The sequence below is a fragment of the Larimichthys crocea genome, chromosome III (genome assembly GCF_000972845.2).
Source record: "Larimichthys crocea isolate SSNF chromosome III, L_crocea_2.0, whole genome shotgun sequence".
Classification (NCBI taxonomy): domain Eukaryota; kingdom Metazoa; phylum Chordata; class Actinopteri; family Sciaenidae; genus Larimichthys; species Larimichthys crocea.
The window spans coordinates 10,355,426-10,380,044 of NC_040013.1; the positions used below are offsets into that span (position 1 = coordinate 10,355,426).

General features: G+C 43.3%; 1 protein-coding gene across 5 annotated transcripts in view; it reads left to right on the forward strand.

Moving 5' to 3' along the window:
- fgfr2 (fibroblast growth factor receptor 2) overlaps positions 1-24,399 on the forward strand; it is a 39,272-nt gene extending 14,873 nt beyond the window's left edge. For 3 of the 5 annotated variants that reach the window (XM_010739267.3, XM_010739292.3, XM_010739299.3), the window contains 14 exons: positions 731-900; positions 2,842-2,965; positions 7,384-7,574; positions 8,718-8,862; positions 10,517-10,716; positions 11,481-11,620; positions 13,747-13,868; positions 14,715-14,825; positions 15,398-15,588; positions 16,293-16,415; positions 17,579-17,649; positions 20,326-20,463; positions 21,093-21,198; positions 22,686-24,399. In XM_010739267.3, coding sequence (XP_010737569.1) covers positions 731-900; positions 2,842-2,965; positions 7,384-7,574; positions 8,718-8,862; positions 10,517-10,716; positions 11,481-11,620; positions 13,747-13,868; positions 14,715-14,825; positions 15,398-15,588; positions 16,293-16,415; positions 17,579-17,649; positions 20,326-20,463; positions 21,093-21,198; positions 22,686-22,850 — 1,997 coding nt within the window. In that variant the 3' untranslated portion in view covers positions 22,851-24,399. Of the gene's footprint in view, positions 1-730; positions 901-2,841; positions 2,966-7,383; positions 7,575-7,861; positions 8,001-8,717; positions 8,863-10,516; positions 10,717-11,480; positions 11,621-13,746; positions 13,869-14,714; positions 14,826-15,397; positions 15,589-16,292; positions 16,416-17,578; positions 17,650-20,325; positions 20,464-21,092; positions 21,199-22,685 lie in introns of all 5 variants that reach the window. The other 2 variants (XM_010739284.3, XM_010739275.3) reach the window with 2 other exon arrangements.
- The last annotated feature ends 220 nt before the right edge of the window (positions 24,400-24,619 follow it).

The window sequence follows — 24,619 nt, forward strand, 5'->3', positions numbered from 1 at the left end:
GGGCGGGTGGGGGAGCTCTGAGGAAAATCCAGCTGACTGAGGCACAGAAATTGGGAGAAAAGAGGGATCCAGGGGAATGGACAAAACATAGGGAAGGTGACAGATTTCAGTAGGAGAAATGGTAACAGCTCGGTGCTGATAAAATCTGGAAAAGAGCGTGCTTTGAGAACTCCAGAAACCCTTCGTTAAACGTGACATTCATTTTCTCCCAAGACGGCACATAATGATTTTCCAAGGGTGATAAGCATCCCTGGCCCTGCTGTCCATATCTAGCCAAGTGACAGGCAGATAAACAGGGGAGCTATGGTAATTGGAGGAAGTGGAGGGAGAAAAAAAGCTGCTAAGTGGAATGAGATGAAATTGAATGTGATGGTCTAGTTACCCTCTTGGCAACGCCCAGGCACATTCTCCCCTCAGAGCTGATGTTTTTTCCCCCTCTGAAACCCCCCGCCGAGCCTACAGGGAAAGTGTGTGTTTTTATTTAACTGTGTGAGTGTGGAGCTCTGGGTTGTGTTATGCAGACGGCGGGTCAGTCAGTGTTGCCAAAGGGGAGGGGGGGGGGGGGGGTCTCTAGGAGTGTTAGGAATGGTTCAGGTTTGGCTCCTCTGCAGTCACGCTTCCATGTATATCTACCTTAGCCAGTCCAAGTCCCTGAAGCCAAACTGTTAATACTGAGGACATGATTAGGAAATCTTACCCTGACTGAACACCAACTGTTATCTGGTTGTAGGCGCCCCGTATTGGACCTCGTCAGCAAAGATGGAGAAGAAGCTGCATGCGGTGCCAGCTGCCAACACAGTCAAGTTCCGCTGTGCTGCAGGAGGCAACCCCCGGCCCAAGCTGCGCTGGCTTAAAAACAGCAGGCCTTTCCGCCAAGAGGACCGCATGGGAGGGTATAAGGTAGGATAAACAGTCATACATCATACGTTTTATTACAATTGTCAACTTACTCACTGCTTTCTCTTGCTTTTTACTGCTTTCTGTGCTGCAGTACTTTTTTTTTTTTTGTTGCCATTTTGTGAATGTATTTACAAGGGATGTCAAGCCTCCTTCTTCCAATCATTCCCTGACTGTCCTTTCACCTCTTTTCCACCCTTCACTGGAGAGACGGGAGGAGAGTAGACAGAGGAAACAAGGGCAGGGTTTCTGGTGTGAAATTGGAATTGCTCATCCGTGCGCCTCCTCTCACCAGGATACTTTGCAGAGCCTCTCACTGTAACTCAAAATGGTTCTTTACCCCCAACAATTAGAAACTTAAGCCTGGGACTTAAGGGTTAAATGCCCCCAGACAGTAACGTATAGAGAAAGTAGGTAGCGTCAGGGTTGAAATGAGTTGAGAATGCTGAGGTAACTCAATCAGGGAGAACAGGTCCCACTGGCTTTGGTTGGAAACTAGTATGTTATTCTAGCATGTGATTCTATTGTTTTGAAATGTGATTCACAAACAGTATCACAGAGCGTATACTTGGATGTGCTGTGCACATTTCCAAATGTCTTTTTGTCCAATAACAATTGTAAAAGCAAAATAATGATAATTTGATGAACATTTATGACCTTCTATACAATGCACTGTACAACAAAAGAGCTTTGTTTAACTTAACCTAAATTGTCTCTCGCCTTAGTCCCATTTTGGCAAATAAACAGTCTGAGTTGATTTATATGTGCTGAAAAATACCTGATTCTGTATGTCATGGGAAAGTCAAGCCTGCGTGGTTGTGTGTTTTTTTCTTCTTTGTATAAAAAGCCTGAAAACAGCTACAGCCAGTCTTAATATGAAGAATTCCTCCACTGTGACAGATTCTATTTAGATTGCAATTTAGTTATGTTTGCTCCTAAATTCCTCCCTTTGTTTCTCAAAACAAGCAGCATTTACTGTATATACTAGAGCGGTGATGATAGAGTGGAATAACAGTTTAAACGGACAGTTGTGAAATTAATTTATGAAAAGATCCAGTGATGCTGAACGAGTCTGAGGCTCCTGGTTAATGATTGACGATTTATTAGAAAACACATATCCCTGCCAGGAAAGTTTAGGAGCCAATTGTGTTGATGTAGCTGCTAATGTCGCTTCCCTTTGGCTTTCAGCAGGCTCATTACAGTGTAGACAAAAAAACTGCCGCAACGTGACGGAAATGATACAGTCAGGCTGTCAGACACACTGTAAGCAGCTCATTTCTCTCTTTTTGTCAACAAATGTTGGACAAAAGCTGTACCTGAGCCCAGCCCTGTGGCATAATCTCTCCATTGTGTGAAATGTAGGCCTGTACAAGCACTAGCTACAGTTTGTCTTCTGTGTGCAGACAGAAATACTATTGTTAGCTCACACCTGTGGATTCCACTCAAAGGTGAAACTGCTTTTGCAAATAATTATAAATAACTGTATTTAGACTGGAAGGGTGGGATTTACTTCCCAAGCTAACTGACAGAGGAATTGAAGGGAAGTATGTGGGAGTCTACAAGATGTATTTGTCAATTTATTTTTACCTTTGTAAAAATGGTATCCAGATCCATTTTGAACTCCAAAAAACGACTGAAAACAAATAATCCAACTTCGGTATTTTTCCCAGAAGCTGACATAGTTTGCAGGAGTAAAGCAAATATTCTCATGTTGTAGAGTCATTCTGGTGGAATCAGCCTGTCATCAGCCTCAATATTGTTTTCCAGCACACTACATCAGCTCTCATCTTTCACTCTTCCAACAAAATCCCCTCTGTCATCTTTCTCATTTAGCGCTAGCTCTTTATGTCTGTTCGTGGCACCTGCATTTCTCTGTATTTGTGTGTTTATTACGTGTGTCTGTCCATCCACTCATAACAAGAATCCCCTGCTTCTCGTACCCAGGTGCGTAGCCAGCACTGGACCCTGATCATGGAAAGCGTGGTGCCGTCTGACAAGGGAAACTACACCTGTCTGGTGGAGAATGAGTTTGGAGCCATCAACCACACCTACACCTTGGATGTAGTGGGTCAGTACTATGCATAAAACACACGCTCAGGCACAGAGTACACCTGTGGGGCCAACAAATATGGAGTGGAGGGATGGAGGGAAGGAGAGGTGGAGGCCAGCGGAAAGAGTTCTCTCACACTGAGAATAGTGTGTGCGTGCTGTTTGATCACCCAGGTGCACTCTGGATGCAGGTGCAGGTCAAAGAGTACTGCCAAGTGTGTGGAAGCTAAAGATGCACATGTCAACACGTTTAATGTAGTCTTTATTTATTTATATAATGTTTTATTCCATTAGGTAAATCCTGTTTTTATGATGGTATGGTGTGTTTATGATATCCAGTTATACTGTGCAACTTATAGTTTTTATTGATTTGAAGCACCAGCTTGGTGGCTTGTTTTGCCCTTCATGCTCCATAACTCCAGGCAGAGCTTGATTTAAAGGGTCAGTTCACCCAAATCACAAAAAAATATTTTCACTGGAACTGCTTTTTATCGATGAAATATTTCCTCCAAAAACTGCTGACAGTGCAGTCTGTGGAATATCCTGAGTAACAGGGACACTGTTTCTGGAAACGAAAAACAAGTTGTTGTCCAGTTTTTCAAATGCAGTTTTCCACGATTTGAGCACCACAGCCTTGACTAATAAAACAGAAACTATCTGCACGTCTTAATACTACAAGAAGTGAGTGGAAAGATGTTATTCTTGTTGTGTAATTTGGGTGATATGACCCTGTTAGGTCATCAGAGGTATGATAGCGGATGATCGTTTCATGTCACTCTGAGTGCTGGGCTCAGCACTATTACACTGAGTTTAGACCCAACTCAGTCAACCCCTCACTATGACCTTTGGAGCACAGAAAGCAAAGAGTGTTTTTCTGCTCAGTTTGCAGAATCAATAGACAGCAGGGACAACAAGAGGAGAGGGATAAAGACATTAGATCAATGTGTGCGTTTGTGTTTGTGTGGGAGCATACAGCAACTTTGCCCTTAATTTGATGCCGTCCCAAGCTCCAACCACTATACAAGCAATCAGTACACATCAAAGTTTATCTCACATGGTTCTTCTTCTAAAGGCTGGTCAATAATCCACAGATTACCCGGAGAGACATGCAACTGCAGCACTTTGATACACAGAAGAACATTTAAGGGCCACTGGTCACTTCATGTGTCCGTAGTCTGTATGTAGAATTATTCTCCTATTTACTCCTTTGTCCTGAGCAGGCCTACTGTAATTACATACTTCTGTTTTGATTAGCATCTCCATGGTAATAAGGAGTATTATTTTCATTATATCAGATGGAGATTGAATACCTGAGGGTTTTTGCACAATGAGCGTATAGGAACATGCACACATGACGGTACACACACACACGCGTTCCCCAACTCCGGCCCCCTGCTCTGCTCCCCTCTGGAGTTAGCTAAAGCTCTGCTTCAGACTGCATATTTCTGTTTTTTGTTCTGTTTTATTGCAGAGCAGTAAACCCCTTCCATGTCTGGCTCTGCAGCCACTGCCCCCTGCAACCTCTTGCTTCATTTTCTTCCATTATGGTGGGGTGGACGCAAGGAGGAGAGGGGGAGAAAGAGAAAAAGGAGGGGAAACAGAGACAGAAAAGGTTCTTCTTATCAGTCTTTTTTTTTTGCCCAAATGACCTGCAGAATCACCTATTAAAACCAAGAGGAACCAGCCTGTTCTGGTTCAAACTGGCTGGCGAAGAAAGGGCTGCAGTGAGAGACACACAAGCAGAAACCCTTGAAATCTAGACACAAATGAGGAGTCAAAACAGATGTCGGTTCTCTCAATCAGAGCTGTGGTATTCACTGGCCTTGTGGCACTTTGTTGGTAGCCCCATGCCATCCTGTGCCATGCCACGTTCTTCCTGTGCTTCTATCCCTCCCTGACCCTTAGGGCCCTGTGTGCCAAGCATCCAGGTTACCCAAAGTTCACCGGTCTCGCATGGGACACCATGGAATGCCTCTGGTCCATCTCCCCACACTTCTTTCTGCCTCTATCCCACCACCGCTGCCATCAAATTTCTTCACTAATCACTTAATTGATAAATGGATTCAGGTTTGAAATGGGTCACTAAATACCGGTCACAGAAAAACATAAAAAGGCACCGCATGGTCTGCTGTTACATTTGATTTCATTCAAAATCTTACATGAGTAAAAGTGCATGTAGCATCAGAAAAACTGACCTAAAAGACTCATTCTGCAGTAAAATGTTCCATGTGAGTGATATACAACTCTATATGACATTATTTCATTGTTAATGATGATGTGTCAGTTTGTAAAGAGCAGTCTGTGGTAGCTGGAAGTTTGGACACAAAATAAACAAATAAATAATAATAATGTTAATAAAACAAAAGAAGAAAAAACTATGTTTTCTGACAGATCTGTTTTCAGTTTTTGGATAATTTTAACCTCTTTGAGCCTTAAAGTCATTAAAACCATCTGAGAAGTTGGAAGAAGGGGAATGTTTTTTTATGTTTTCTTTTTTAAAGGGTCACAAACTAAAAAGATTAGGAACCAGTGGTTTAATATAGAAAAATGCACTGTACTTGGAAAACAAGAAAAATCTTAATCTAAAAATTTACTCCAGCTGTCAGATAAATCTAATAGAGTAAAAAGTACAATATTTCCATTTGAAAAGTAGGAGAGTTAAAGTATCTAGAAGCAAGTGAAGTAGCATCAAGTTGTAATATTCAAGCAAAGTACAAGTACCTAAAATCTGTTACATTCTACTATAGCATTGTCCATCTGCTTTTTCTGTCGCCATTTTCTCATTTCATGGAACATGGCAACATTTTGCACATCTTTCTTTTACTGTTTCTTGTCTCCTCATGTTTTTTTCTCCTCAAGTGTAGTTTCTCACGTGAAAATTGATGGGTCATAAAGGAGTTTCTCTCCACTTGTCCATGGCCACACACACACACACACACACACACACACACACACACACACAGGCACAGGCACAATATTCCTTTATCTAATTTAAGCAAGAATTGCTCCATAAACTTTTATTGTTTTGAGGTTACTCCATAATCATGATGTGGCCTATTTTCTCGCTCTGCACACTCATTCTATCATTTGGTCTGAGCTGCAGCTCTAAAAATGCTCCAGCTAAGTTTTAAATCAGCCATAATGAAGATTAGAATGGGTTTTTAAAAAATGTCAGCTCCAAAAGTCTTTTGTCTTGCCAACGTGTCTCGCTGGATGACTGCTTTTGTTCCCCTTTGCCTGTTTTAGTATACATAAATAATGCCAGACAGTATTCTGTTTGGTAGGTTTTTACAAAAAGAGCGTTTGGCGACAGACGGTTAGATTCAAGCCGAACACGTCTCTGTCTGGGAAAGAAAGTGAGGGTGAGGAGGCCTGTGAAAGATGGAGGAGGAGAGAAAAAATGGTGGTGTCGGGTAGGAGGGGGGGGCAATAAACAAGGCGAGCCCTAGGAATGTGCAAGAAGGAGGAGCAAGATGGGGAAAGAGTAAGGATTGGTGGGAATCATCTGATCTGACAGATTTCAGAAAGATGGAGGAGAAAGACGGGCAGGCAGACGGACATATGGAAGAAGTTTCTGCCTCCTAGTTTCTGCACTCTCCATCTGTTGATCCCTTTCTCCCCTTCACTCACCCTGTTAATTCTTTCTCCTTTTTTAATCCTTCTCCTTAAACCCAGCCTCACCCTCTGGCTCCCCCCGAGCCACCCCTGACCTTGCACACACACACACACACACACATGCACACACACACACGCCCAAATGAATTCACTGCACCTACCTTAAGGCTTTGTTTTGGAAAGGCAGTGCAGTGCCCCAGGCTGAGTGATGTCATTTGTGTGGGTGTGTGTGTAGTGGCAGCGGGTGGTTGCTGTCAGTGTGGGGGTTGGTGGGCTCCTCAGTGTGGTTGTGAAGGCCGGGTAGTGTTTGAAAGGGGGCATTGTTCAACAGGTCTCGCTCTGTTTGGATTTGCTAGCCAAATGTTTGCTTGTAAAAGAATGCAGATAGCTGGTGATGTGGGGGTGCTGTGGAGGTGTTTCACTTTCCAAGACTGGCACATAGTTTTGCTTAACCCCCTACTCACATAAAGCATATACACTCTGCTTTATGGAAGTCCTCCTCCACCCGAGTTCCTTATCTTTCAGTGATAAATGCCTACGTCTCTTTGTTTTGTGTGAAGCTTCTAAATGCTTCTGAGATAAGAAAGAGGCAGCGTGGTCATGATTTTACCTGTCAGGGTTGCTGGGAACCATTCAGACTCACAGTCCAAGAAGTTTTGCTTTTACAAGGATAAACTCTCACAGGCTTTTCACATCCTACAATTTCATATTTGATATGATTCTTGAAAGGGAATGTTGCAAGTTTTTTAAGAGACTCCTGTGTTAAGGAGTGTAAGTTATGAACCAGCCCCCTAAAATGATCATTCCCTTTCCTCTTAACAGAACGGTCCCCTCACCGGCCTATTCTCCAGGCTGGTCTCCCAGCCAACACCACTGTACACGTTGGGGAGGATGCCCGTTTTGTCTGCAAGGTCTACAGTGACGCACAACCTCACATCCAGTGGCTGAAACACATCACTCAGAATGGCAGTCGCTACGGCCCAGATGGACACCCCTACGTCCGAGTGTTAAAGGTACATTCCTACACTTCCTCTTGCTATGCTCATCATTAGAGGCAAATCTTTCCCTCTTTTTTTTTGGTACTTTTCCAGTGGTTGCAGATGTCTCGGATGAATTCCTAATTATTAAATTTCCTCCCTTACAAGCTATTAGGTCCTTTTCATGCTGGCTCCTGGTGGTGGTAGCAAATCCAAATGCATCAGCTGTAGTCATGATGTTTGCATGTCTGTCTGATTGGTTGTACTTATTTGTCTTGAGTTTCACATGTTCATGTCTAAGTATGTGTATGTGTGGATTGCAGCGTTCAGGCATTAACAGTTCAGACGTGGAAGTGCTCACCCTCCCCAACGTGACGGAGGACGATGCTGGAGAGTATATCTGTAAAGTCTCCAATTATATAGGCGAGGTCAGCGAGTCAGGCTGGCTGACTGTCATCCCAGGTAACCATTGAGACCTGACCCCACCTACTCTCCCTCCCCTTGGTGTGGTTTCCTGGGCTTCGTTCCTGACTTGCTGTGCTGTGGTGGTCTCTTGGTGGTCCTGGTTCTCACAGACCTTCTCTACCCTAATGTCAGACCCTTGTGTTTCAGCTTTTCCCTCCACTGCGACTAGTGCAGCCATGGAAGGACTGGTTGGACCTGCATATCTAGACACAGATATTGTCACAGCTAGCATCTCACTTCACCTCCCTTACATTTTTTCACATCTTTATCTCTCTCGCAAGCTGTGTCAAGATGGTGTTTGGTGTTGCAGTGCAGTGCTCTCCATGCTCTCTGGGTTTGTGCATGTCTCCAGATCAATGTATGGATTAGACTGGCCTCTATTAGCAGGTTGTGTTGGTGACGGGAACCTTTTGGGTTTTTATTTTTGGTGTATTGGTTCTGTTTCCTCATGTTTTGGGCTCTATCTGTATCTTTGTTTATGACGCCTCCTCCTACTCACCCATGGGGACTCCCAACATCCTTTGCTCTAGATGGGACTTCAACGATGGATACCATTAAGCTCCTCTTTGTTTCTTTCTTGGTGTTGTGGGTCTGATTTTTTTTCTCCTTCTCTCTCTGTTTTCCCCTCTCTTTCTTTGTGACTTGCCCTCTTTTTCTACCCTCTCTTTTTTCTTCTCCACCTCCCCCACTTCCTTCTCTTCTCCTTCTCCCCAGACCGCAGGTGTTAACACCACAGATAAGGAGATAGAAGTTCTCTACTTGCCCAATGTAACATTTGAAGATGCTGGGGAGTATACGTGCTTGGCGGGTAATTCTATTGGGATCTCCTTTCACACTGCTTGGTTGACGGTGCTTCCAGGTATATACACTCATATACTTTCCCTCTTCTCCTTTTCTCTCAGCTTTTTCTGAAACGGTTATCTCATTTGAATGACCTCTATGGTAGGCAAGTTCTCCCTCCGGAGTCCAAGACACGAAGCTCAAATATTAGATTACTGTGATGAATCAGCATGGTCAACATCCAAGACAATGTAACATAAGAACAGGGAGCATATATTCTATAATATTATCTGGATTGGCCTGCCGTTGAAAGCTCAGAGCAGATAACGGGGTAGTTTGCCGATGACTTATTATAACTCTGAGACGGAAGTGAAGCTCCCAGAGCAGCTCAAGTGTCTCCAGACTCCGAAAGGAGGGGAGGGTTTGTCGCCCACATCTCTTTTCCTTCTGTTACATCTCATTCCTGCTCCTTGGGGAAAGCCTTTCAGTGCCACATCTTAGTTCTGAGTCTGCATGTCAAATAAATTCTCCTCAAAGTAAAGGTCGAAAGGTAACGCTCAACACTCGCCTCAAGTTGGCTTGACTTTCTCAATTATAAGAGCCAAACTTTTCCGACCTCTACATAGTGAATTTTGCATGTGAATGTTCTCATTTATCAACTTGTTTTATCCTATTTTTGTCTGTCGCTCTATGTCTGTCCTGTAATTATGCATACTGCAGGATCAAATACATAAAACTTAGTGTCAGTATCTATCTGTACAAGTTCACTCCAGGCTAAACAGTCGAATGTTTCTGCTCAAGTTCTAGCCGAAAGTAGGATGAGCATTAAATTAGATCGATGAGAGTAGTTGACTCTCTGCAGCCATTATTAACCCTCCCTTAATGTCGTAACCAGAGGATCGTTTTGTTTTTGTCTGTAAACAATACAGCATAATGATCAGAGGCGAGCCATTACCTCTGGGAGTAATATGTAATATTTATTGCCCTTGATGTGCTCTATCTGCACAGATGGCGCCTTTGAGACTGTGGCTTCTGTGTGTGCGCTGTGGTTTTTGGACCAACAGATCCAAAGCAGACAGGAGAAACGTTCCTACATGTAGCTTCACCTCCAGCTGGCTGACGGGCTGTGCTTGGTTGGCTGTGCTGCATAAGAGCCTTGTTTGTGGTCTGGAGGGCTATGCATTATGGAACAGTCCATTTATATAGCGCACACACAGAGACACACACAGAATTAGCCAATTTCCTCGACAGGAAGTTCAGGCCATATACAACCACGAAGGACACCGCTCTCTCTTGTTTGCAATCTGAAGTGAAGCGCGTATTGTTCCGGTGTCCGTGGGTGTGTGTTTGTGTTTGTGCTCGCGTGTCTCCAGCATTAGCACAGACTGCAGACATATGCAGGCCTGGTTGTTCTGGCTGAGTCAAAATGTAAAATCTTTTGAGACTGTTAAGCCTCCTACAGGCCTTAGATTAGAAAAAAAAATAGTTGGTACTCTGGGAAGTAGAGAGAGAGGAAGATGCTACAAAATACTTTCTGTTTATGATGATAACATTTACACATGAGTCATATCCAGAACATCTGTCCCTGTGTTTACCTGTCTGATATCCATGTGCATCTATTCAGATGGAGAGAGTGCCTGTGTGTATCACCCATATGTCTGTGTTTGTGAGTGTGAGAGAGTGATCAGCAAGTGGCTTCCTCTGTCTCAATGCTCACCCTTTATTTTCCCCAGCCCTCGAGAAATCCCCAGGGCCCCTTTCCCCAGACTATGTGGAGATTGCAATATACTGTGCAGGCGTCTTCCTCATCGCATGCATGGTGGGCATCGTGGTGGTGTGCCGCATGAGGAACACTGCAAAGAAACCTGACTTTGGGGGGCAACCAGCAGTCCACAAACTGAGCAAGCAGATCCCTCTGCGCCGCCAGGTAACAGAAAGTAGATAAAGAGTTCTAATGGCATCTAACACCTCTAGAGGAGAGAAAACACACACTTCAGACATGCTGAAGAAATAAAAAGACAGACCACAAACTCTAGATAATTTACATAAATAAATTTAAACAAGGCTCATGCTAAAAAGTTAAAAGTTGCATGGTTGATACATCATTATTACTTATAACTTGGGTTTTGCATACAAAAAGAACACCTTAGTATATACGTTTATGTTATTTTAAACAATCTTCATCCAGCCTCATTTAGAAGGCATGCATTTGAGCAAGTTAGCACTGCTGCCTGAAACTGCAGCCAGATTGTTTTTTCCTGCCATGCTTTTCCCTCAAGGGAAAACCAAAAGGTACGCTCCAAAAGGTACAAAAAAGTGTTGGATTACATTCTGCGGAGAGCCTGATTCCTGTGTCAAGGTAAGGTTAGGGTGGAGAGAGGACAGATGAGCCCTGGGGACAATGGCAAGGCAGAATGATTTACACACATCCGTCAAAATTACTGTTGTTGCTTACTTCTTAATGATCACTGAAATGTAATGTCTAGCCTTAAGACAGACTACTGTTGAAGCATTCACCATGGAAATTAAGGATAATATTCATGTTAATGTGTCATACGTACCAACATTCTTGGTAATTTCAACAAAAGCACCACAGTCAATCCACACATTTACTTTAACTCCTCTAGTGATGCCTTGGAGCTTTATTTGACCTATGAACCCAGACTCCGGTGATCAGCCATTTCTTTACTCTTGTAGGTGTCTGCGGATTCAAGCTCTTCCATGAATTCCAGCACGCCACTGGTACGCATTACAACACGGCGAAGCTCTGCGCACGATGAGCCAATCCCTGAGTATGACCTTCCTGAAGATCCACGATGGGAATTTGCCCGAGACAGGTGAGGGCTGTCTGTTTCTTATGTATTTATACAAAACTATATGTATTAGAAACAACTAGATAGCAGGTTTAGTGCTGGTTTTAGTGGAATTTGACATTCTGCAGTGAAAATAGAAATCATGACCTGGTTTTAATTGTTAGTCTACTGCAAAATGCAAAATACACAATTATGTAAATCTGATTCAACTCCTGCATAACAGATAAAAAAAACCCTTTGAAATGTTGATCTGCTATGCAGTGCCACTTTCATTACAAAGAACTGTTCATAATAACACTCTTAGTATTCAAGGCCTGCACACAGTACCTGTTTGACAGTCTGTATAACAACTTTCAGTGCTACACCCTTCGCTCTTGTCCTCAATGCCAGTGCAACTATCTTTAGCTAACAGGAAGCATTACACTACACTAAGATTACTACAAAATGAGCATCTCTCTGATTGTATCTCAGCTCATAAATGATCAGATAAGTATTGCGCTAGTTGAAGAGTTAACACTCACAGTCAGCAGGCAATAATGACTAACTGGAGAATAATGGTTGTGGTGGCTGAGATAAAGGCTACTGATTCATCCATTGTGCTGTAGTAAAACGACCTGAACTTGGCCCCATGCCTCATCATGACAACTGCTGCTACGTCACACTCTCTCACACACATAGTTACATACTGATGGTGAGGAATGAAGCTGTGCTAATTACTGGTTAGAACTCGCAGCTTTCATCTGCATGTTTGGCCTAGGAGTGTTCATGCCCAGTTTCATACCAAAGGAATTAGCACCGCTGAGGTTTCAGTTAGTCACAGTTGCAGCGGCCAGTGATAAGCTTACGGGTGGATTTAATAGGACAGCAAAGGTTACAATAGTTTAATACTCACTTGAGGCCTCTGGTTTTGAAAGAAAAGGGAAAATCCCAAACCATAAACATGGCCTGTCTTTTGTTAAAATGGTTGTAAAAAGAGCTTGGATCATAAATTTAACATCACTCATCAATGAAAAAAACATTTCTGATGTAATGCAAAACTCTCTTGTGTGCATGCAGAAAAGCATTTTGGTGAAACGTTTTGATTTTAATTGATGGATCCGCCAAATGGGATGTTTTGTCTAGGATGAATAAATCTCTCTGTGTCTCTCTGTTTGGGTCTTTATTCTTCGCCTGTCATCCCAGCGCCCGAGGGATCATGTTGGGATTGCAGAACGTTGAGGAATGCTAACGTTTGCGGTTTGCATGGAGGAAAAATAACATTGATTATGTGTGGCTGGATGGACAGAATGGTTGCCATTGAGCGTGGCGAGTGTGTGGACAGAAAGGGGATTGTGTTACTACAGCAGGGCGCCGGCCTCAGGCCATAGGCTTTGCGGCTTGTAGTGTCAGTGTTTACATAGTCAGGACGCTGGGCCTTAGGGGTGGGGCCTACACCTGTCAATCAAGTGAAAAAGCACCAAGTTACACTGCTAGTTCAGGGGTCAGATAGCTGCTGTGCCACTGATGGATTGTTTAAAAGAGTATGTGTGTGTGTGTATAGGTTCTTCACTATATCAATCAGTGCAGTAAAGTTTAGACAGAAACTTTAACACACCAGCTATTGTGACATGGCTTACAATAAAATAGTACTTAAATTTCCATCTGGTATTGTAGTCAGGCCCACCTGTATGGCAACACAAAGCCAGCATTCCATCTGTCACGGGCTAATGTGTCAGAGCTAAGCTAAGCCCTGTGTAATGACTTGTAAAGAGTGTATATTGGAACATGCCAAGGCAGGGTAAACAGTTTAGAAATGAGTGCCTCTCCCTGGCTTTATCAGGTGATTATCGTTGCCATGTCTGCCTTGCTACCTACTGCCCTGGCATGGGCTACAGTCACAGCGCCAATAAAGCACTCACACAGACACAATCTGATTGAAACAGAGAGAGTAAAAAAAAAACACAGGGTGAGGTTGAGAAACTGGCTCGATACCTGGTCTCATTCCCTCTCTCTCTCTCACACACACACTCTTTCTTTATTCCTGCACGAGGAGTGAATCGATGTCACAGTCAGATCAAGTCGATGAGCTTTAGTTTGTGTTTCAGCAGCTTAACAGCTTCCTGACTGTTTTCTTGTTTCTCCCCACTATGTTTGCTGTCTGGTGGCTGCAGGTTGACCCTGGGCAAGCCCCTAGGTGAAGGTTGCTTCGGCCAAGTTGTAATGGCAGAGGCCCTGGGAATCGATAAGGACAAACCCAAGGAGGCTGTAACAGTCGCTGTTAAGATGCTGAAAGGTGAGTGAGTCTCCTGCTGCTGCACAATCACAGTGAAGTTGTAATGGTAAACGTTTGACTTGTGCTGAAAATCAGACCACTGGGATAAGATGTACACAGTTTCATGTCTAGTGGGTACATTTTATAGGTGATTTATACTCCAGTGAGGGTTCAGCAAAGGTACAAGGCGGAGCCTGGGGCAGTCATTATTATTCGTTATTGGTGGTTGCTGAGTGACGGCTAGGGGGAGGTGGGTTGGGTAGGTAAGGGTTCAGGGCAGTCACATACCTGACCCCAGAGCAGCAGCTGGCTGGAGCTCAGTCAGCACCCACACAAAGACGCAACTCACACTAGCAGCATTGCTATGATTAATGAAAGCAGCAGGAGGGGGCAGAGGGTTGGTTCGGGGTGCGGGGTTTGATCAGGTACAGCAGCAGGCTAGTGGTCCAACCTTAACAATGGAAATCTACTCTTTAGAATGAATCCAGGTAAGGTAATGGTTCGGAGGAATGCAGGCAATGCTATTCTAACTGTCTGGATAGCTCCACTGGCTCAATCGGTCTCATGAAAAAGGAGCCTGTGCAACAGATAATGAATCCAGATTGAACGTCTTTAATTCCTCCTCCCTCCCCTCGGCACTGAAAGGATGCCTCTGTAGTCTGTGTGAGGATCTTCCCTCACTGCCGTAATTTTAGCTCACATTGTCTGTCAGCCGCACTTAATCAGAGGCACCTTCCAAACAAGGTGTTGTCTCACAGGGCAGCTACTTAGTCCTGAGTTAAGGGTTAAAGGTAAGACAGGACTAGGGTGTGTTTGTTTTCCTAGAGTTTTTCCTAGCAACCATTAATCCACATCTTCTGTTCTTAGATGACGCCACTGAGAAAGACCTGTCTGACCTGGTGTCAGAGATGGAAATGATGAAGATGATCGGCAAACATAAGAACATCATTAATCTTTTGGGGGCCTGCACACAAGATGGTGAGTAGGACGAGACATAACATCATAAAGTAGCACCTTAAAAAGGGAATCAGTGATTAACGTAGAAAAAAATCTTTAGTGTTGCATCCAGCTTTGAGGCAGCTTGATCTGTCCTGTAATGCTGCACTAAAAGTTGCTGCACACTTCAAACAATTTCATTAAAAGTGTCATCAAACCTCTTCAGACAGGGAGTGTAGGACAAAGTGTTCTACCCTTCAAGAGGTTGCTTTATTAAGAGGTTGGATATTAATTGGGTGTGAACAGTAGTTAAAGCTGAACACTCTTTATGAATCGTTTTTCCACAAATGCTTTGATGCAGCAGTGGACAGTCTGGCCATTTGGAAAGTGTTTTCCATACAGACTTCCTCATGTTTTCAAATAGAATTTCTCTTGAAGAAAGCATGGAATTTAAAGTTTTTGCATTCAAACGATAGATACCCCTTTTTTACGTACTGTATTCCATTAAAAATTCCCTCTGTTTTGTTCAGTGTCACTTTCTTTCAAAGGGAATCATTTATTATGATGATCATTAAGATGTTCAAAAGCTAATGTGGGTCTTTTCTCCGCTGCAGGCCCCCTCTATGTGATAGTGGAGTATGCCTCCAAAGGCAACCTTAGGGAGTACCTTCGAGCCCGCCGGCCGCCTGGCATGGAGTACTCCTATGATATCGCCCGTGTCTCAGACGAACAGCTTACTTTCAAAGATCTGGTCTCCTGCACTTATCAGGTGGCACGGGGCATGGAGTACCTAGCATCACAGAAGGTAAGAGGAGGACACGCACAAATACACAAAATGTCCTGTTCTCACATCAGTCCCTGCCTGCTCGCTGCCTAGACAGATCTTTGTGCCAGTACACAGAACATTTGATGTGCTGTATCCGGGAAGGTTTTACGTAGGAGGCTTGCTTGTGTCTCACTGTGGGAATATTGTCTCCTAAAAACACTTTTCTGACCCCCTGTCCAATCCCTGCATTGTCTCCCTTTCCACAACAAAAGCCCCTCTGTGTCGAAGAATAGTGAGGTTTTCACAATAGGGGTACAGCCAAAGGGGTTGGCCAAAACCAGCCTCACGCTCGCTCTCACTGTTGGAATGTGACAGAGAGTACTGTCTCGCACGCACACACCTACATATACATGCTTGCACATGCGTGCTGATGCCCAGAAACAACTCCGACCATATATGTGGTGAAGTATGTGAGGAATCTTTACTTATCCAGACATGTTCATGTCAGTGCATTCATCGTGGCGTCATGTCATGCAGTCAAGTGGTACCTCTGTGCAGGAGATTTCTGGATGATTACATCCACCACAAGCATTTTAACACCATTCCAAATTAAGTATACACCTGTTTCAGAGTTGATTTATTTATGCAATGAGCTAACTCTCATTCTTTTCTTCCCCTCACTTGTTCCACTCTGTCCTCCTCTCCTTTCCCTCCCCTCTCTTTTCTCACTCTGTCCATCCCAGTGTATACACAGAGACCTGGCAGCCAGGAATGTCCTGGTCACAGAGAGCAACGTCATGAAGATCGCTGACTTTGGCCTGGCCAGGGACGTCCATAACATCGACTACTATAAAAAGACGACCAATGTGAGTCCTCAGCCTGCGCATCGCACATTGAAGCATGTGCTCTTTGAGGGAGTGGAATGTTTTTGAGAGCCGCGGTGTTAGATTAGTCCACCCATCTCTCACTTTTCTCTAATTCCCTGCCTTCCCTCATCTTTCTATTGCACTCTTTCCCTCGGCTGGTGTCTTGGCAGAAGCTGCAGGTTCCCAGGCAGCCTGTGAATGTAGTGCTTCTGGAGACTCTGCCTTGTTTATCCCTCAGTCTCCTTTTCCTTTAGTTCCATAGACACTTATACAATTAGCCAGAAAGAGAGATAGAGTGAGAGGGAGAGAGGAGCGGCTTAAACATAATTGACATCTCCATAGTGCCCCAGTGGTGTCTTTTCTTCCCACCGCAGAGCAGCATTGCCGGCACATCCTCATTTAGTATGCATGGTTGGCTTTTCATTGCATGCACAATCATGCTGAGAACTAGCTGACAACAACAACAACAACAACAACAACAACAATGTGTGATGATGTTGGTAATGATGATTAGGACAATGATGGCAGTGACAATGATCATTATTAATGTTAAACTAATCTAGATAAGAGCCGTCATTGTAGTGCTGCATTTGTTTTATTTCTATTTTTTCCTCAATCTTGTAGGAAAAGAACAATTTACAAATCTCATTACCCCGTGAAAATGTTTTGTAGGTGTAACGAACAAAACTTACAATACTGGTATGTATGTTAAATATATTAGCTAATTGCCCATTAGTTTTTACAGAAGCTGAAAAATCTCTTAGGTGTTATTGCCCCATTTAGTAATTCAGTGTCTGATGAGATTATCTTTGCCATTCCTTTACTACACACAGATATTGACCAGGGTCGCCTTGTCAGCTGTGCTTAGCTTCTGAGCCAGTGTTTTAATGGAACATAGAGATAAACTTTCTCCTTTATCTGTGACCTTGTTTATCAGCTCTATTGCTTTAACAATGTAAATGTTCCTCTGGGAAATCCTCCTCCCAGACAGTTGCTCTTGTGCCTTATTCCCCAAGCGTCTTTTACATATCGTCCTTCCACAAGTAATCAGATACCCCCAGCAGTGAATGAATACAAACATGCTTCTTGGGCCAGAAATGAAGAAATCCATTGGGGGGTTGTATGTAGATTTTGTTTGACCTCTCACCTGTGTTTGTCCACAGGGTCGTCTCCCGGTAAAATGGATGGCTCCAGAGGCACTGTTTGACCGGGTCTACACACACCAGAGTGACGTGTAAGTATATAACCAACTGTTTCTTTGTCCTACAACCACAAATACATACCAGAAAATCCATTTACACACATCAGTGGTGCATATAAATCTCTCAGACCGTTCACTGCTATTTTTAAGATTTCATTTGGAGAATCAGAGAGTTGTTTTTCAGAAGGATGGGGTGTGTGTGAGGTGTTTTGGTGCCTTGCTGGTGAGTGTTGTGGTGAGGTGGGGGGCAGGCCGCCTATAGGGGTCCAGCACTGGCCGATCTGTGGTAAAAGTGAGGATTTCACGCTAGACTTGTAGCCAATGCCGTGTTACTAATCTGACCGGCTTCAAAGGGCCCTGGAAGGAGCCGGGAGCCCACCAGCACCTCCTCCCCCACCGACTCACCCCTCTGGCTCGGCTCGGAAGTCTCCCCTCCTTTTGGGCCTCCACACATGTCTGAACGCAACAATGCTGCGGCCCTTTAGTGCGGGCCTCATCCTCCCTCACCCTCCTTCTCTAACCCCCTCTTCACTCTCTTCGTTCGGCAACACTTTGAACATGTGGCTCATCGTTTTAGAGCAGATCTATGATCAATATAATCCAGCCCTGCCTGACCCCCCTCCTTCTTTTGCCCCACCTCATTTTCATTCATCTGGTATGTGAATTGCTGACCCGTCTGTCTCTTTCTTTTTTTAAGTTCCAGAGTACTTATTCTAAAAACAGAACAAAGGAAGAGCGTCCCTCTCTTTTTGGTGTTTGAGTCTCATGCGTTCTGACAGCGTTGTTTGAAGTTTCTGCTCCAGACACTGGCGGCAGAAAGTGTATGTGGCAATTAGATAAATGCTCTGCATGCTGACCCCCGGGAAAGGAGTTTTTTGTGTGTGTCTATGAGTCATACACCAGTAGCACACTAAACATAATGCTCATCCAGTTAAGTACTTGGATAGAGAATCTATCTATCTGAAACTATCCATGTTAGTGTGTGTACGTGTGTGTGCACATGTATAATATGTGTTTGTACACATCATCCTTCATGCTTATGTTCCATAGTGTAACACCAGTCAATAACTTGGGGAAGTGCAGGGGGCTGAATGAGGGGGAGGGTACAGGCATGAAGTGGCTACTGCAGTCCCTTCTGTCAGCTCACTGCTAATTACGTTTCATCACTCACTTTTAGTAATTGGCTTTTTCACATAGAGTATGGAGGGAAAAGGAAGTTGAAGGTGGAGGGTGGTGGACTCACACTCAAACATCATCAGAAGTGTAGGCAATCCATACATGACATCAGATTAAATGAATACATGAATTCCAATGAAACTCGCCTCTCACTGTTTTGACAAATGGGCTCAGGGGACTCGGCCTTGGCTGGCTTAGGTATGGGTAAAGGGTTGTAGCTAAAGCCCAGAGACACAGTATCATGGCCAGGCTGGGTGGAGGCATTGTGGGAGGTCTAACTCAGCTACATCATCAAAGAAAAACACATGTATTTCTTTAGCTCTAGCTCCTGTGCCACATTTCAGAGCCTTGACTCTTAATATTTTGATCAGATCCACTGATGCATGTTCATGTATTGAGCGGCTTTACTCCACATTCATATTCATGTTGCCTTTGGTCGATATAAACTTCAGCAACAGAAAACGTACAGCCGCTTTGAACTGCTTTGAGATATGAATGTAATGAGGTATGAATACAACTGCAGAATATAAACGTTTTTTAACACAGATTCATTTTTTAATTGATTGGTTGACTTGTTTTTGCATCGAGTTGGCTGTCTCTTGTAAGTTGGCAGGTCAGCTAAAGTGAGCCCGGAGCATGTTTGTCTGTATGTTCATTTGGAGGGTCAGGGTTGGTTGCAGGTGGACATGGACCTGTGCAGAGCAACATGATGACAAGCACTGAGCAACGGTTACAAAGTAGCACAGAAAGGAGAGATGAGTATGTCAACAAGTGGAGAGATGCAACACAGCGATAGAGGAGAGAACAAACCCAGGGCTGGTTGTGTAAACAGATGGAGGAACTGATAAACGCCCCAACCTGCCTGACCATGCCTACTCGCCTGATTGGACCACTAACATGGCCTGTGGCTGCCTGAATGCATACATGCACATTAGTGTTTGTCAGCGTGTCTGCATGTAATAATACAGCCTTTGTGTGGACATGGATTAAGCATGCTGTCAGCGCAAGAATGATTTATTTGAGACACAGGCTCTAATATAAACATGCATGATGGAAATCAGTGGCACTGAATCACTGATACTTAATGACTGGACACTAGGATACGGAAGTAGTTAATAGTTAATAGTCACTAGCTGTCTCTGGACCTCTCCCTCCTCCTTTTGTCTACTGTGGGTGGTCGGCTGTTTGTTTTGGTGTGGTGTGACTGGACAATGCCAGCCTTTGTGACAAGCCAGCCGGGCACAAAAGCCATCATTGAGATCAGGGCCAGAGTGGCACTGGGAGCGGGTTCGCACCACAAGCCACCGGACGGCAGAAAGAGGGCATTGACGCCGCTGCAATCATACTGCTGAAGTTGTTTCCAAACTTTGGCTAAGTGACTAAATGTAAATTATCTATAGGTTAAAGGAAAGTGACACTCATTGGGTCTGAGCACTTGAATACTATTTATAGATGAATACTGCTGTTTCATTGTCATTCTTGATTATATTTAGATTGTATGTATTATATATCTATGTTTTCCTGTCTTATCAGCTGGTCATTTGGGGTGCTGATGTGGGAGATCTTCACCCTAGGGGGCTCACCCTACCCTGGCATTCCTGTTGAGGAGCTCTTCAAGTTGCTCAAAGAGGGACATCGCATGGACAAGCCTGGCAACTGCACCAACGAGCTGTAAGAGAGTTTTAGTTTAGCTTTTTTTCTCTCCAAAACCACACTGTCACCCAAATAAACACTGGGTCCTACAGTAAGCCATCCCAGTCTCCATTAGATCCATGACTCCAGGGCTCTGTGTCCACTCTGTCGGGCCTCTGCGCAGCTGTGACTGGTTGCTATCAGTGTCCTCATTCACAATGAGCACTCTGCAGTCAGCGGACAATGGCACAGCTCTGTCACAGTGCCCACACTGAGAGGGTTGATTGAGAACAAAGTAGAGACAAACACAATGGCAGTGCATGACACACTTACAAAAACTCCAAAACACTGGGCATGTTAGCGATCAGAATCAGGCCATCGTCTTTGTTACTGATTTGTAGACCAAAATCTATTGAGATCAAAATGAGATGGTGTCAGAGAACACCTGCTGTTTCGATTTATATTTTGATAGGCAAACACCTGAATCCAGATGCATCACGCACAGCCAGCAGCTGGTTAATTGTGAAACCTGATTAGAATGTTAATGAGGAGTGGCACATCTTGAACAGACTAAATAAAGCCAACAACAATTCCCTAAATGTTTCTGTTCTGTCTCCATTAATTCACTCTTCTCTTGAGTAAAGTGATTTTGATTTTCTTCCTGCCAGGTACATGATGATGAAAGACTGCTGGCATGCCATCTCATCCCAGAGACCCACCTTTAAGCAGCTAGTAGAGGATCTGGATCGCATCCTCACCCTCAGCACCAACGAGGTGAGTTGCAGCCCTTTCATTCTTCACACATCTTCACACGTTGTTATTGTATAAAGTTCCTGGATTCAGGGTGGTCAGAATTCGTGCTACACTAACCCTATAATTTCCTGGCAGATAGCGGTCCAGCATTTCAGAACAATAAAAAAGAATATGATACATTCCTACACACAGTAACATGTTTCTCAATCCAAACTAAATCACACTCTTGCCAGAGTTCAGCAGAATGTTGCTGAAAGCTTTAGGAGCATTAGCAGCCACGTTGCTGACACAAGGACTAAATAGTGACCAAAAAAATGGCCGAATGATTTGATCCAGGCCCAACATGGCCGCTACGGCCCAGTGAAGTTGCCCAATCATCACATCCATGCCTCGCTCCCTATAATAGCCTGCATTTCTTTCCATTCCCCTTCCTGTCTTATGTGATATCCGCGGGCCGACCTGAAAAGAGGCCGTCGATGGAAAGCTGTCAAGACTCGTCTGCTCTGTAGCTGGAACTTCATGAATTTATGCCAAAAAAGCCCAACTTTGAGTTTGAACTTTTGAAATGTAATAAAGCGCCTTTTTCTTGCCTTTTTTTTCCCTCCCCCTTTCTCTCTGCCCCAAACCGCTGGCAGATGTGGAGGTCTTTAGTAATGTGAGCCTTCTCGTGTTGAGCTGGGAAAATGGAAGCCAGCACTCATTTTCGAGAAAACCCCAAGAACTCTTCCTTCTCACAACTAGTCCCAATAACAGCCATGAAAGACAAGCAGGAGGGGAAAAAAAGATTCCTCGGCTGACATGAAAAGACCAAAAGAACTTCACAACACTGGACTGAGTTAAAAATTAATGAGAAGGGTTTCTTTGGGTTTTCATCTTCCTTCATCTTCATTTTGATTGGGGAGGGGATGTGCTTTGTGTTTTGCCAACTTCTTTATTTTTTCCAGCCATATAATTTTGTTTATGTTGGGTGTTTTCAGTGTCAGATGTTAGATTTGTTAGGGCTGAACTTGAGAGTGATGATAAGAGATGTTGTAAAGGCTGTAGTGCCACATCTCTACCCCTGTTCTCTCTGGTCTAAATGTCTCGTCTTTTCCTTAAACACATTAAAATATTTTGTAGAGGACCAAAACCACAACCCTGCTATCAAGCTCTGCTGGATCAGCCTGCAATCCAACATTCAATTTATGACCTATTATTCCTGCAAATATTTTCATACAGTATCCAGTTTAAGATTATTTTTTCTCTCTGTGTCATAAATCTTTCCAGGGTGATTTGGAATGCTTTAGATCAATATCATAATAAAGGTGATACTCCCTCACCCTCCTCTGGAAAGTCCCTGTTCTTGTTGACTATATTTCAGCACCATATGTACAGTATGCTGTCCTGTTTGCTCTAGGTCTTTTGCCTCTCTGCAATTTGAAGTGTCTTTTCCTTTTGTAACACATGAGCTTGTGTCTGAGTGTAAATTATCTCACCCAACCCTCTCTTTCTTTTGTTTGTGTCTACAGGAGTATCTGGACCTGTGCGCCCCAGCAGAACAGTATTCCCCCAGCTTCCCCGACACTCGCAGCTCCTGCTCCTCCGGTGACGACTCTGTGTTTTCCCACGACCCTTTACCGGACGAGCCCTGCCTCCCCAAGTACCAGCACATCAATGGAAATGTCAAAACATGAGCCCCCACCCAACTTCTCTACTCCATCTTGACCTACCCTCATCTTACCCCTCAACATCCCCAAAACACACGTAGCACAGACGCCCTCTCTGAAATCCTCCCAACCTCCTGCCCCCCCATCACCCCTCTGGCTCCCAGTGAACTAATGGACCCAGATGGGACTGGGCTGGTGGCAGCGCTGCTGTCACACACTCATACTGCCATGCGCACACACTATATACACTACATTCTTACATGACGTCTTACAGGAGAGGACAGGGCTGTTTTTTTTTACTGACTGAATAAACTGACGTTCCCTGGGGACCCTCCTCCTGCTCCTCTCCCATCATATAAACACACAGATGTTTAATTTTGGTTCTCATGTTTTCATTTTTTTTTTTTTTTTACAATCGACAACGTTACTTGTTTGGTGATCCCATTCCAGTGGCTGGCATTCCAAGACTGTTATTTGCTTCTGGAGGAATGTATGGACCGATGTGAACTTAAAAAACAAGGGACTAGAAGAGGATGACAAATAGGAAAAGGACTGAGAGATACAGCTTCAACTAACAAAACAGAGGAATAGAAGGAGAGCACATATAGAAATTACTCTCCCGTTTATTTTGTAATATTGATGCATTTCTTTTTCAGTTCTCTTGATAAACCTTCCCAATTATTCTGGAGAAAAAAAAATACACAGTATAATGTATAGTGCTGGGTATATTTGTAAATATATTCAAATATGTATAAATATATATTATATATTTACAATGAATTATTTTTTGTATGGACTCCGAAATAACCCCAACCCACCCTACCCTTTGAGTTTGAGGCAGGTATGCTAACAGGTTATGTGTCCTATATTTCTCTTCACACACAAACTCACACATACAGACATGGATACACACTTTAATGTACACAAACACCTGTCTTACTCTCACTCAGTAACACAGTTGAGTATTGGCTTTCAGGGACTGAGGTAGCATGTTAATTTATTGACTTATGTTTTTTTTTTTAGATGAATCAAAAAAAGTCTGGAAAAAAAGAACAAAAACAATATGGCAGAAATGATGACATTAATGATGCTGATAATACATAAATAATCCATTAAATTTATGGTAATTTAAAATGATCTTTCAGCAGTAACAGAAAAAGGCTATTTTAGTGGGTTTGAAAGATCCAGGTTTTGTAAGTTTTATATATGAATGTGAATATTAAGTTAAATTTTAAAAACTGTACATTTTATAGTCAGCTAATCCCTTTCTTATGTAGATGTTGATGCCATTTCTATCCAGTCATTTTACTCTTTCTTAGCTTTGCTTTAGGAAACGAGATTTATTTCTGGATATTTATATATGATTGAAAGAAAAAGATTTTGGAAATACCTACTAGCAACCAGCTCCCTCATTTAGACTAAATATAGACTCCAAATTTACTTGACAGAATTGAAAGCTGAAAAACAAAGTATTAAATCATTCAAGTGTTTTTTGTCTTTTTCTACTGGACCAACTTTAAGATGTTCTTTTGCAAGTGTTCATGTCACATTTGCGAAAATAAATGATGGAAAAATATGCTCTTGTCTTAATCTGATTTTGTCGTGCTAGGTAATATGAGGTTCTACATTTTTGCAGTGAATTGTAGATATAACTGCCTGAATTTGCTTTATTTTTCCAAGTTGGAAGAATGTGTTATCATTAAATTTCACATTCCTCTTAGCTCTAAATTTGATCTGGGTGGAGATGGTTTAGCTGTCTTTACTAAGTGCTCAGTGCTTTTTAGGAATACGTATTT